We start from the raw sequence: 12600 nt of genomic DNA, 5'->3' as shown, positions 1-12600 counted from the left end.
TTGCGGGAGACCATAGTTGAAATTCCAGTCTGGCCTAAACTAAATTTCACCGTTTTGGTCCTTTCAATCAGTAGTTGCTGTTGGAGGGTGTTATTGATCTCAAGATCATAACCTTGAAATGTGTCTATCATTTCAATCTCAGAATCGTACCTGTCAGTACTAAGATGGTGTAGGGTGATATCACCTACATGAATGGTGGCTCCCTGTGGTACACTAAGGAACACCGTTTGGTTTGGGATTTTCATTCTGGTGGCTGTGTCGTGCTGATCGTATGACATCAAGACTTCACTTTTTGGAGTGTTAACAACCCACCGATTACCAGCTCTCTCTACTCTAGTTTCCATATTCTCGTCCTTTGCGGACATTTGACCTACACACTTTTGTTCGGGCGCTTTTGCCCTCAAACCACACAGGCGATCTGTAGTGTCTCTAATGAATGGGTTGCTTGGGCAGACCCAGTGGATGTCTTTAGTGGAGGTGCACATCTCTAGGTTGGGAATAAAGTAGACAGAGGGGTTATCATGGAATGCTACCATGGGTGGTGTCTGTATGCGTATACGGACATTGTTTTTCCAGAACCCCACGTTGAGGACAGACTTGAGTCTATATATGTTGTTTTTCTCAATGATGGGTAGGTTCAGCATGAATCCTATCTCTCTAAGTCTTGTGGATTCACAAAAATGGGAATAGCACTGCCAAGACTATAGGCCAGGTGTATTTGCGATGAATACACATTATTAGTAGTAGCGGATTTTAGTATTTTATCTACCATGCTAAGGGGTATCAGATACGGTGGGATTTTACCACTACTCAGGGTACTGATTGAGCTGCTAACTTTTCTAAGCAGGTCTTGCATCAAATCCCTTACTACCCGGACGTATTTGATCTTGCTCTTGATTATTTCGGCCAACTTGTCTACGGCATGCACAGTGGTATTGTGGTAAATGTGACTGGGAATGTTAGCGTACGCTTATGGGTGAGTGAGGCGTACAAGCTAGGTGGACAGGATGGGCCTAACTGTCATCCACCCCCCTTTTGGAGTGAGGACTGTTCAAAAGGCTTGATTTGATTACTATGGACTCATCGATATGAGGGCGTTTGATTAGGCCTGGATGTCCTAATGCGATACGCGACGGGGAACAGTTTTCCCACGATCGAAAGGTCCCGACCAGTATGGTAGGAACTTCTTTGAGATTCGGTCGTAGTAGGCCTTTTGTCCTTTTACGCTTGTTTCGAGGTTCTTTTGGGACCATGCAAAGGTTGCCTGTAGGTGGCGTTGTAGGTTGGCGACATATCGATGTGCGGTGTATGCAGTTGCGACACTCATGTCCTCTGGTCTGTGCAGGAGATGCTGTGGGAGAACCATCTCCCGCCCAGTCATCATCTCAAAGGGTGTAACTCCAGTGGTGCGATGAGGGGTGGACCTAATGGCCATTAGCACCAAGTGAAGTTTCACATCCCAATCTTTACCATGGTGGGTGACATACTTCCGCGGCATGCTCACAATGGTTTGATTGGCTTCTTCAACCTGACCAGAGGATTGAGGGTGGTACGCGATATGGAATTTCGCCTCAATGCCTAATATGTTCCACAGTGCAGCCATTACACCAGCAGTGAAATGTGTGCCTTTGTCTGAGTCGATGGATAGAGGGGGGCTTTTCTGCACGAGTATGGGGCAGGAATGGCTTTGACACAGTGTGTCAAACAAAGTCTGGCTGATGGCTGATTTCTCCGACCAAAGCATCATAGCTGCTTTGAGGACTGTGCTCCCATTGACTCGCACTTCACCTGATAGGATAGGGCAGTACATAGCTGAGGTTGAGTTACTCAGTGAACAAAGGAAAGAGGTGTGGTTTCCCAAAGAATTGTGGCCACTAGGGGGAATCGCGATGTCTGGTGTTTCGACACCAGACTCGGTGTACGAAGACATGAACTGAAGTTCATCGGAAATTTGGTCTCCCATGGCGCTTGGTTGGTCGGTGTCTGCACCAATCTCATCGCAACGGGCTTGTGCATGTTTTGTGGGATCCAATGGCTGTGGGGTTTTGTTTTGTGTGAAGCTGACCAAGTTTATATTGCAGGGCTTGGTTGGGATTGGGTCACCTTGTGAGAGCTGTGTCTGAGAGGTGGTGGTGAAGACTTTAGCGCACATGAGAGGTGCGTTTTGTGTGTTTGCCTTCACCACCGGGGGGCCCTACATCCTGACCATTGCCTGCTGTTTCACAGGGATCTCCTCCCCATTTCACGAGATGTACTCGTGGTTCCTGGCCTAGTCATGCCAGCGGGTAGCCTTTGTCATCTTTCTTGGGCTCTTTTGTTTTATCTGTTGAGGGGTCTGACCTCTCTTGTAACAGTTCTTTAATCTCAGCCAACTGGGCTTTCAAAGAATCCAGCTCTGAGTGGAACTCACCAGGTTGGTCTGAGTCACTGTGTCGGTCACCTCTACCCCTACATGGAGAGCTACGGTCGGAGTGCCCCTGCCATCTCTGGCCAGAGCGGGGATGACGATCCTGCTGCCAACCGCCTTGTTCCTTATGACCCTTTTCATATGGTGAGCGGTTGCCATGGTCACTGTGGCCTTGCCCTCGGTCTCTCCTGGCCTTACCTTGGCGATTCTTCCACTCACCCTGGTGATGGCTCGGCAAGGGGCGGTTCGGACCGGGATTTCTCCAGGTGGGTCCCCCTTTTGGAGCTTCACCTCCTAAGGCTAGCGGGGGCCTGTCTGCACCCTGGAGACTAAGGACCCTGGGTTCATCATCGTTTCTGTCTGTGGTTTTGACAATGGTCTCCCAGGTCATTTGGGCTAGTTGCCTAATTTCCCTCATCGAGTAGAAACCTTGTCAACACGTTAGTGTGACTTGAGTCCGCACGCTTGGGTGGAGGTTATGTAAGAAGAGGGATTTAAAGCCTCTATCTTCCAAGCCTGGTGCGCTACTACCCTGGAAATGGGCAATACGTAGCAGTCTATAATATTCATGAGGCGCCTCAGACCGTTTCTGTTTAATTTGTATTGCACACAATGTTGCGGAGGTTTCATCCGTGTACGGCGCATACTCTTCCCTCATGTAATTGCGAAGTTTCGAATAGCTATCGCGAACATCAGGGGGTAGTGTCTCTAAAAAGGCATGAACACTGCTACTGGAGGTCTTCCAGATCAGTTTAAGTTTCTGTCGCGTTGTGGCTTTCGGCAAGTCCATCAGGCATCGGTCAATTTCTCGCAAATCATTTACATTTGTTCTTTTATCAGGATCGAATCGCTCAACATCTTTGGCAAGTAGGTCAATTTGCCGCATGCGAAGGGTTTGGTGCACGTCCTTGTGCGGCCTCCTTGGCTCTCCTGAGTACTCACTATCTGAGCTACTCTGGTATCGTTCCCGTTTCGCACGAGATTCGTAGTCTGATTCATCCGAACATGGATCAGGGATACTGTAGCGCACTGACCTGAGTGTGCTATGGGTCTGGGCTCGGGATGAGCGCAGTATGGCTCCACCCTGGCTAAACGACGAAGGAGTCGTGTAGCGAGTTGATGGAGCTTGGCGGGATGTCTGGTCCTTGACCAGGTAATCCACGGTGTCCAATTTGAACGCCTCTTCCCGCTCTGAGCTTCGGCGCATTGCTGGGGGTCTTTCACGCCCCTCGCGCTAGAGCCCTGCACTCCCGCGGAGGACTCGCGGGACCCGCCGCAAAGCAGTGCGGTGCGGGACAAATTTTGAAAGCTCATTGCGGGTGTGGGCGGGACCGGAAGTGCACATCTGCACGCGGGAGTGCACATATACGGCGCGGGCGGGAGCGGTGATAAGCTGCAGTCCCGCTAACTAAAAACGTGTTTGAAATAAAATTTATAAATTATTAATTTATGTCTATCATATATAATTTGTGCTGGATATTTTATTTGGCATTAATAAAAACATTTTAAGATGCCTAAATTTGCAGAGAGTCAGATTGCCAGATTGAGTGAGGAATGGCATCTTAAATTTGCCTTTGATCACTCTAATGACTCGCAGTTCACACCCAGCTAGCAAGAGAACCATGAGTGAAGTGATTTACTGCTTGCGTTAGTCTACAACTCTAATCAGAGAGACAGGTTACAAAGTGACGATAGGCTTGACTCAATGCTATCCCAGAAATCCTTCCTGTAATATGCAAATTTGGCTGTCCAATCAGAGGTGGCCAAATTTGCATATGACAGGAAGGATTTCTGGGATAGCATTGAGTCAAGCCTACTGTCACTGTGTAACCTGTCTCTCTGATTAGAGTTGTAGACTAACTCAAGCAGTAAATCAATTCACTTCTCTTACTAGCTCTGCTTTGCAATAAAAAAAAAAACATTGGTACAAAACAAGCCCATTCACTTTTTTATGCTGATCAGAGAATTACAATGGTTTCTCATGTGATAAAAATGTGCGATTCGCGATTAAATATTTTAATTGCTTGACAGCACTAGTTAGCACGCTGTGTCAAGACAAGAACTTTCCTGAGAAATAGCGCGAACGTCTGCATCATGCGGGATTTGCGGGCGGGAGCGGGACACAATATGGCAGGCGGGAGCGGGACTGAAAATCATAATTCTTTGCGGGCACGGGTGGGAGCGGGACTGCACAATGCGGGCGGGAGCGGGACTGAAAAATCCGACCTGTGCAGACCTCTACCTCGCGCCCTTCTTGGGGGGGTCTGCTCCTTGGCAGCCCTCTTAGCAGCCTTTTCGGCTTTCTCTAGCCTTTTGGCCCAATTATCAAGGGAGTTTTTCAAGAGCTCACGCTCCCTATATAAATCATTGTTATTGGCTGTCAGCTCGGTGTTGCTGGTGGTCAGCCTTTCAACCGCTCCGCGGAGGTATCTGATTTCTAAATCAGTATCTTGGAAGTGTAACAGGAATAGCCTACCTAGTGCTTCTTGAACACTAATAGTTATTTTTGGATCTCTCATATGTTGTATTGAGTTATCTATGTTAATTTGGCATTCACCCTTACTCATTTTTCCTAATGTTTGCTCTTTTGGAGGCAGAGCAGTGAATGAGGTCTCTCTTTGATGTCATCGCAGACATGTCTTGAGCGTAGTCCTCAGTCTCTGAGACACGAGGGGATGCCATTTTGCTTAGGTTGGATATTAGGTAATTAATTAATTAGTTAATTTATTGATTTATTAATTATTAATTAATATTAACTTCGTAATTAATTAATTAATAAAGTTTGTTTTTGTTTGGAAATGCTATCTCTTATCCTAAGTTATTAATAGGTTATTAGTATTTTGTGATATGGTCATCACGCTACTGTTAACCGTTTAACACACCTGGGGATATACCTTGGCAGTTGCTTAATCAAACTGATAATTTATCTGTTGTTGGAACAATATTCAAGAAGTCAACAAACCAATCGCCTCACGCGGGGCACCAATAAATATGTGGGTGCTATTGGTCTTACATGATCAGTCTCATTGAATCAGTCTCATTAATAATACCATTAATTTTTGTGTTTAATAATAAATTACCAAACAGCTAGATTATGGTATATTCCAAATTATTATGACCACTACTGATGCAGCAATAATGTATTACTTACCGTAGTACATAAACACTACAGCCAATAGCACACTGAAGGCAATTTGGAGTTCTTTGAGATTGTGTGACTTCCAGTATATAGTAGCAACACAGACACAGTTTAACAAATTAATTGAATTTATTATAACAATGATGTACATTCAATAAAGTCAGCAGATATATAAAAGCAAGCATAGACGGTGTGTGTGAGAGAGTGATGTGTGAGAGTGATTGGAATCTTATCTGAGGTGTGTGTGTGTGTGTGTGTGTGTGTGTGTGTGTGTGTGTGTGTGTGTGTGTGAGGGGAGGCAGAGAGGGGAGGAGAGATTTTCTCCTTACTACTACGTGAGCACCTGAGCTCTTGGGGTGTGTCCTGTGCGCGACTGCACAGTATGAGAAGGAGGAGACAGAGAGTTTGAATGTGCGCGGTAACTAACTCAGATTTGGAATGTTATCTCAAGTGGGGGAGGGTAGGATCACCTCGTGGTCTAAGGACAAAGGGGATCACCTCGTGGTTTAAGGAGACAAAAGGATATGTCGTGATGGCTAACCCATTAGCTTATAACATTACTAAATCCACTGAAATCTTGATGAGGTCAAAATATGTGTAATAATGAAATTAAAGGTGTTAGAGAGGATAGAGAAAGAGCATGCAACACCTTATATTTTAAACCACTGAGAGAACAAAAATAGAACAACAATGATCAACTTAACACTCTGAGTGTCTACAGTGTGCACAATTAAACTGGTCCTGAGTTTAAATTCACACTGCTTCATAAAGCTAATTCCTAAGACTAATTTGCCCAAAATGCCAGTCTTGCTTCCAGTATTTTGCCTCTGTGTAGGATATGCAGAGGCCTCCTGAAGAGGCTGGAGTTGACAGAAACTCGTGGGTCGCTTCCGTGAAAAGCGCAGAGAATTTCTTGGTCCGAACTTCGTCGTTCATGAGGAAAAGTCTCTGATCAAACAATGTGCACAGCGATTAAGTCAGAAGGAATCCGGTCGCTTCTAACTTTTTAATTAACTGCTTTGCGCTGCACTCGTAACATTACTTTATAATGAACAAATAAAAACCGGTTGTAACTCAATGAGTGAAACGGCGCCCTTAAGCAATATTTTTACCGTGGCCAGAGGTAAATACGAAAGCGCACTGACTTTCTTTTTCTTGCAAGAAAGACGTCTTTATCTTGGGTGTTCTGGTGAGCAGGGTATCTCTTTGTGTCTGCGTGACGAGAGAGAGAACGGAAACCACTTATGGCTTCAGGGAGGATGTGACATAGGTAATCCCGCCCAGGCATGACGTAGGTCATTGCGGAAGTTGGTTGATGGGATTTGTAGTTCTAGAAGGGACTATGACTGTCCCTACACTTCCATGTTGAAAAAGTGACCCAATAAATTTGTATGTTTCACCATGCAAACAGGAAGTGTCATAAATTCACCATGCATTTCCTGATGTAGCTAATACTTCAGATTATAGGACATCAGGGTGATGATATCCCCATGCCCAAAGTGAGCCTCTTGTGTAGCACCACCATTTGGAACTGGATAGTAATGATTCCATTGCCTAAACTTTTTTTGACTCATGAAATTTGGTACACCCCTCAGTCTTGGCCAATGTTACTCAGGGATAGAGACTTGGCCTCGGGTGCAATGCCCTATTGTTTTTGGCATGTTCTCGTGTGCAAGGGCCCTTTATTGCTGCTAGCGGTTATTATCTCATCTCTTTATCTCTTGCCACTTTATCCTGTTCTACAGGGTCGCAGGCAAGCTGGAGCCTATCCCAGCTGACTACGGGCAAAAGGCGGGGTACACCCTGGACAAGTCGCCAGGTCATCACAGGGCTCACACACGACCATTCACACCTACGGTCAATTTAGAGTCACCAGTTAACCTAACCTGCATGTCTTTGGACTGTGTGGGGAAAACCGGAGCACCTGGAGGAAACCCACACGGACATGGGGAGAACATGCAAACTCCGCACAGAAAGCCCCGTGCCCGACGAGGGCCTCGAACCTGGACCTTCTTGCTGTGAGGCGACAGCGCTAACCACTACACCACTGTGCCGCCCGCTATTATTAATAATAATAAATAAACAAACTAAAGTGTGCTTCACGCTGCTTTGTGCTTAGCAAGCACATTAATAACTCTCCTTACTGTTTTCCCCAAGTAGCCATGAGTCCACCAAGTGAATTGTCTTGGTTGCGTAGTGCAGAGACCTGTAAAACGAAAACTGTCTGTCTTAAAGATACACGTCCATCTTGAAGTGGTGTAGTGCGCTTGTATACAGCTTTTTACTCACATTAGGGTGGTACAAAAATGAGTACACCCCACAACAAAAACTACATCTAGTACTTTGTATGGCCTCCATGATTTTTAATGACAGCACCAAGTCTTCTAGGATTGAAATTTTTGTACCACTTTTGCTACAGTATTGAGTGATAATAAAGCTTTGCTGATCATCTTGTAGCCTTCACCTTTGTGATGTAAAGAAATTTTCTTTGGGGAATTCTGAAGAGACAAGTTGAGTATCACTCTCCATCCAGCATCCAGTCACTAAAAGAGGTCATTGTTGAAGAATGGAAAAAGATTGATGATGCAAAATGTCACCAACTTGTTCAATCCATGCCTAGAAGACTTGGTGTTGTCATTAAAAATCATGGAGGCCATACAAAGTAATAGATGTAGTTTTTGTTGTGGGGTGTACTCATTTTTGCACCACCCTAATTTGAGTAAAACTGAAAAATGTGTAATCGAAGTTTATATTATTAACCTTACTTTCATGTTATATTTTAAATGTTATCTTGTCAACATTTTGGAAATTGTGTTCATTGAGATATTGTTTAAAATGTTACTTTTCAAAGGGTGTGTTCTCATATGCTGAGTGCTGTACATGGTGCTGGGTAGATTAAGTGTGGCATGGCTTAAAACTGAGATTTTATGAGCGCAAGGCATGCAGCATGACATGACACTAAGTTTTCTCCCAAAACTCCATTCATTTGAATGGTGGGGGGAATGCTGAACATGGTCTCTGTTAATCTACCCAGCACCATGTAGATCATGATAAATAAATAAAATTTAGAGCGGGAAGTGTCATGTCACGCTGCAAATTGAGCCATATTAAACCAAGATTTTAGAGTGCACAGGCGTGCGTGCGCGCGCGCGCGCGCACGCACGCACGCACACACACACACTTTGCCACAGTTTTTGTAGATCATGTGGGGGGGGAAATTGCAGCGTGACATCTCGTGTCTGATCCAGTTTTTATTGGTGACGCTTTGCCGCAGCTGAGGAAGCACACTTTGCATTTTCTCTGTGGAAATGCAGTCTAATTCCAGCTTGTGCTTTCTTTTTAGCATCATTAGCATTTATATGCTACACAATGAGGCATACTTATTTAAAACCTGATAAATTTTGTAAAATACTTGTAAAACTAGCAAAATTACGATGTAAACAGAGAATATAAACAGCTTAGTTGCTCCAAGCAACCACTACACGACTTCCTCACATAGGTCAAGCCCATCTGCTGTTTTAAAGAAAATAAATTTTTCTCAAACACTATTTGGTCTTCAAAAATGAAAGTTTGAGTTTTGAAATCTGTGACTACTTTTACTTGAAATAAGTTTGAGAATAAATCTGCTTTAGGATCCCTTTAAGATCTCTTTGTTCTGCTAGTGTGTATACCAACTACTTGTCCCTCATACCACGGTGAGGAACTCCTGTCCTTGGTTTCTATCCTCTTCAGTTTTTTTTTTTTTGTGGACTTTATCTGCCTAATATGTCACTTGAGCAAAAAGGAATCTTCCCTGTCTCAGTCACCCAGTGCAGATGTCTTATGAGGCAAGTGTCTCACTTGTCCACAAACCACTACTGTCCAAACATGGGCCTCCTTGGTCATCTTCCCTGAGTTCCAGTCAGTCACTTGGATTAGGATATCAGAGCCTGTCTTCCAGGACCAAGTAATGTGGTATTAGAACTTTAGTGTGTTCTTCCTCAAATGGACATTACCCAGGACCTTAATATCACAAGCATGGGAGATCACCTGGAGTTATGCATTTCCCCCACAGTGCATCTCGCCATAGCTCAGGTTGCAAAAGTTTTAATAGCATTAGACTTAAACATTTATTTGCATAGAGAACAAAACTTGGCTTCTCATTGGTAATAAAACATAGCCACATATGAAATGGAAAGCTACTGCTAGAGTAAAGAGTTATGCTTCAAAGACAAACAAGCTATAACTCCGATGGCTTTGAATGTAATTCATATCTTCATGGCACCTGCAATCCTGCAATATCTGTGAAAAGCTCTTGTGCTTACTGCCCAACAGTCACAAATGGAATGCATTTATAACTCATTAATTTCTGTGGTCTCTGAGGCCTTTTGAAGTTGCTAAGCTCGCAAGTCCATTCTTTTTAAGAATGTACCAAATTGTTGATTTGTCTACTCCTAAAGTTTTTGTTGTCTCTATTCCCCCAGCCTAATGAATGGCCCCCTTCCCTTGCACAGATACCTCTGAACTATATATTGAAAGTTCCCATGAACAGCTAGTAAATGCAAATCAAACACTTGGAATCAACTCCAGCCCTTTTTTATCGGTTTAATTTTTTATGAAATAAAAAGGAAACAGGTCATACCTGGCCATGAAATTGCTTATCAGTTAATTGTCCAATTACTTCTGAGCATGTTAAAGTACATTTTTGTCACATGTACTTGCTTCATTTCATATCCATTGTGGGTGGTGAATAGAGGCAAAATGACAAACCGTCCCTGTCCAAATACATATGGACCTGACTATAAACCATTATTTCAGTATCCCTGATTATACAGGCAAGTCTGAGTGCAGTTGTGTGTGTGTGTGTGTGTGTGTGTGTGTGTGTGTGTGTGTGTGTGTGTGTGTGTGTGTGTGTGTGTGTTTTTTTATATATTTCAGGGAGTGTGTCATGCTGAAAAGAATACAGAACAGCTGTCTTTATGCTATGCCAATCGTTCAGCGGCTTTGTTTCATCTTGGGCTCTACACTGTGAGCGTATTTTCCTTATTTAAATGAACTTATTTATAATTAATCATGTATTAAAACAATGCATACATGGGTAAATTATTTTGTCTTTATTTAGAAATGCTTGGAGGACATCCAGCAAGCCTTTGATGAAGGTTACCCAAGTCACCTGCAATACAAATTGATGGACAGATGGACACAGTGTACAAATCTGGTTAAAATGCAGGAAGATTTGAAAGCATCTCCTACTAAGCATCAGACACCACAAACTAATGAGGATACAGATAGTAGTACCAATGTGTTGGCTGCTGTGTCTGCCCACTTTCATCCTGAAAAGGGACGATACCTGTTGGCCACTGAGGACAAGTCAGCAGGGGAAATAGTGCTTGAAGATGAGGCCTTCAGCTTTGTTCTTATACCTGTGAATAGACCGTACAAAAAGAGTGGTGAAGCCAGTATATTCACAACAGAGTCCAGACACTGCCATCACTGTTTGTGTGAAAATTTTAACTCTGTACCATGTCGGGGCTGTAGCTATGCCCAATATTGTGGACAGAGGTGTGAAAGGGAGGCATGGAAGCAATACCACTGCTGGGAGTGTTCAGTTGGTTCAGAGTTACTGACTCTTGGGCTGCTTGCACATTTGGCCCTGCGAGTGACCCTAAAAGCTGGGATAAAGGAGGTCCAGCAGGCAAGAGAGAGTTGTTTTAAATTTGTTTGTGAAGTGCCAAAAGCAACCTTTATCAGCAGTGATGGGAAGACTGGCAATGGCAAACCTTGCTCCAGTGGGGGAACATCTGACAGTCTGGGCTTGGTGTCAGAACCAAATGTAGAAGGAACACTCATGTCTAACGAGTGCTTTCAAGGTTCTAATCATTCAAGTTGTTACCATGGAAAGTCATACCTGGGCATCTATAGTCTATTACCACATGTGGGGAAACATAGCCCTAACTTGCGCTTCCTGTTAGCTTTCACCATGGCAGCACTCACTCACAGACTTTCACTAGATGTGCCACCATGCCATAATCATGAAGAGTGTGTGTGCTGGGGATCTGAGCAGAGCCTGCTAGGAGCTACAGCTCTGAGGCACATGCTGCAACTCCAATGTAATGCGCAGGCTGTGACTGCAATCAAAGTCAAAGGTCAGTACATCTTTACAGTACTGTGTAAGCTTATGCGATATAACATCATTGTCCCTACCCCCAACGTATTATATTGCTACAGTGATATCAGTGATATTTTATTACCAGACTTGTTACCCATATGGGTGTTTACATAGGAACTCTGCAAAACTCAGGAATATGCTGATGTTAGAGAGTCAAGGGTGAATGTTTGTTTCCACTGCATGATGGTTAAGGTAGTTTGAGAGAGCGAGTGTGTGTCCCACTTTTTTAATGTATTTTATTTATTTTTAAAAAAATTAAGTCCTCTAGCCCACAATTTTCCTTGTTTTTTTAATCCATGAAAGTAAAACCAACTGAAATAAATGCTACCCGTTCATCACTTACTTATTTATTTATTTATTTATTTATTTTACAGTGGTGCTTGAAAGTTTGTGAACCCTTTAGAATTTTCTATATTTCTGCATAAATATGACCTAAAACATCAGATTTTCACACAAGTCCTAAAAGTAGATAAAGAGAACCCAGTTAAACAAATGAGACAAAAATATTATACTTGGTCATTTATTTATTGAGGAAAATGATCCAATATTAAATATCTGTGAGTGGTAAAAGTATGTGAACTTCTAGGATTAGCAGTTAATTTGAAGGTGAAGTTAGTCAGGTGTTTGTCATCCCACTGATTGAAATCAGGTGTGAGTGGGCACCCTGCTTTATTTAAAGAACAGGGCTCTATCAAAGTCTGATCTTCACAACACACGTTTGTGGAAGTGTATCATGGCATGAACAAAGGAGATTTCTAAGGACCTCAGAAAAAGCTTTGTTGATGCCCATCAGGCTGGAAAAGGTTACAAAACCATCTCTAAAGAGTTTGGACTCCACCAATCCACAGTCAGACAGATTGTGTACAAATGGAGCAATTCAAGACCATTGTTACCCTCCCCAGGAGT

General features: G+C 43.4%; 1 protein-coding gene across 5 annotated transcripts in view; it reads left to right on the top strand.

Moving 5' to 3' along the window:
- Positions 1–12600, top strand: part of smyd4 (SET and MYND domain containing 4) — an 85980-nt gene that overhangs the window by 45124 nt on the left and 28256 nt on the right. For all 5 annotated transcript variants that reach the window (XM_060909105.1, XM_060909101.1, XM_060909103.1 and 2 more), the window contains exons 3-4: positions 10464–10553; positions 10648–11671. In XM_060909105.1, the coding sequence (XP_060765088.1) occupies positions 10464–10553; positions 10648–11671 (1114 nt within the window). The remainder of the gene's footprint in view (positions 1–10463; positions 10554–10647; positions 11672–12600) is intronic.

This window comes from Neoarius graeffei, chromosome 25, assembly GCF_027579695.1.
Source record: "Neoarius graeffei isolate fNeoGra1 chromosome 25, fNeoGra1.pri, whole genome shotgun sequence".
NCBI lineage: Eukaryota > Metazoa > Chordata > Actinopteri > Siluriformes > Ariidae > Neoarius > Neoarius graeffei.
Note: the sequence above shows the minus strand (reverse complement) of the source record. Positions and strands in the feature narration are given on the sequence as shown.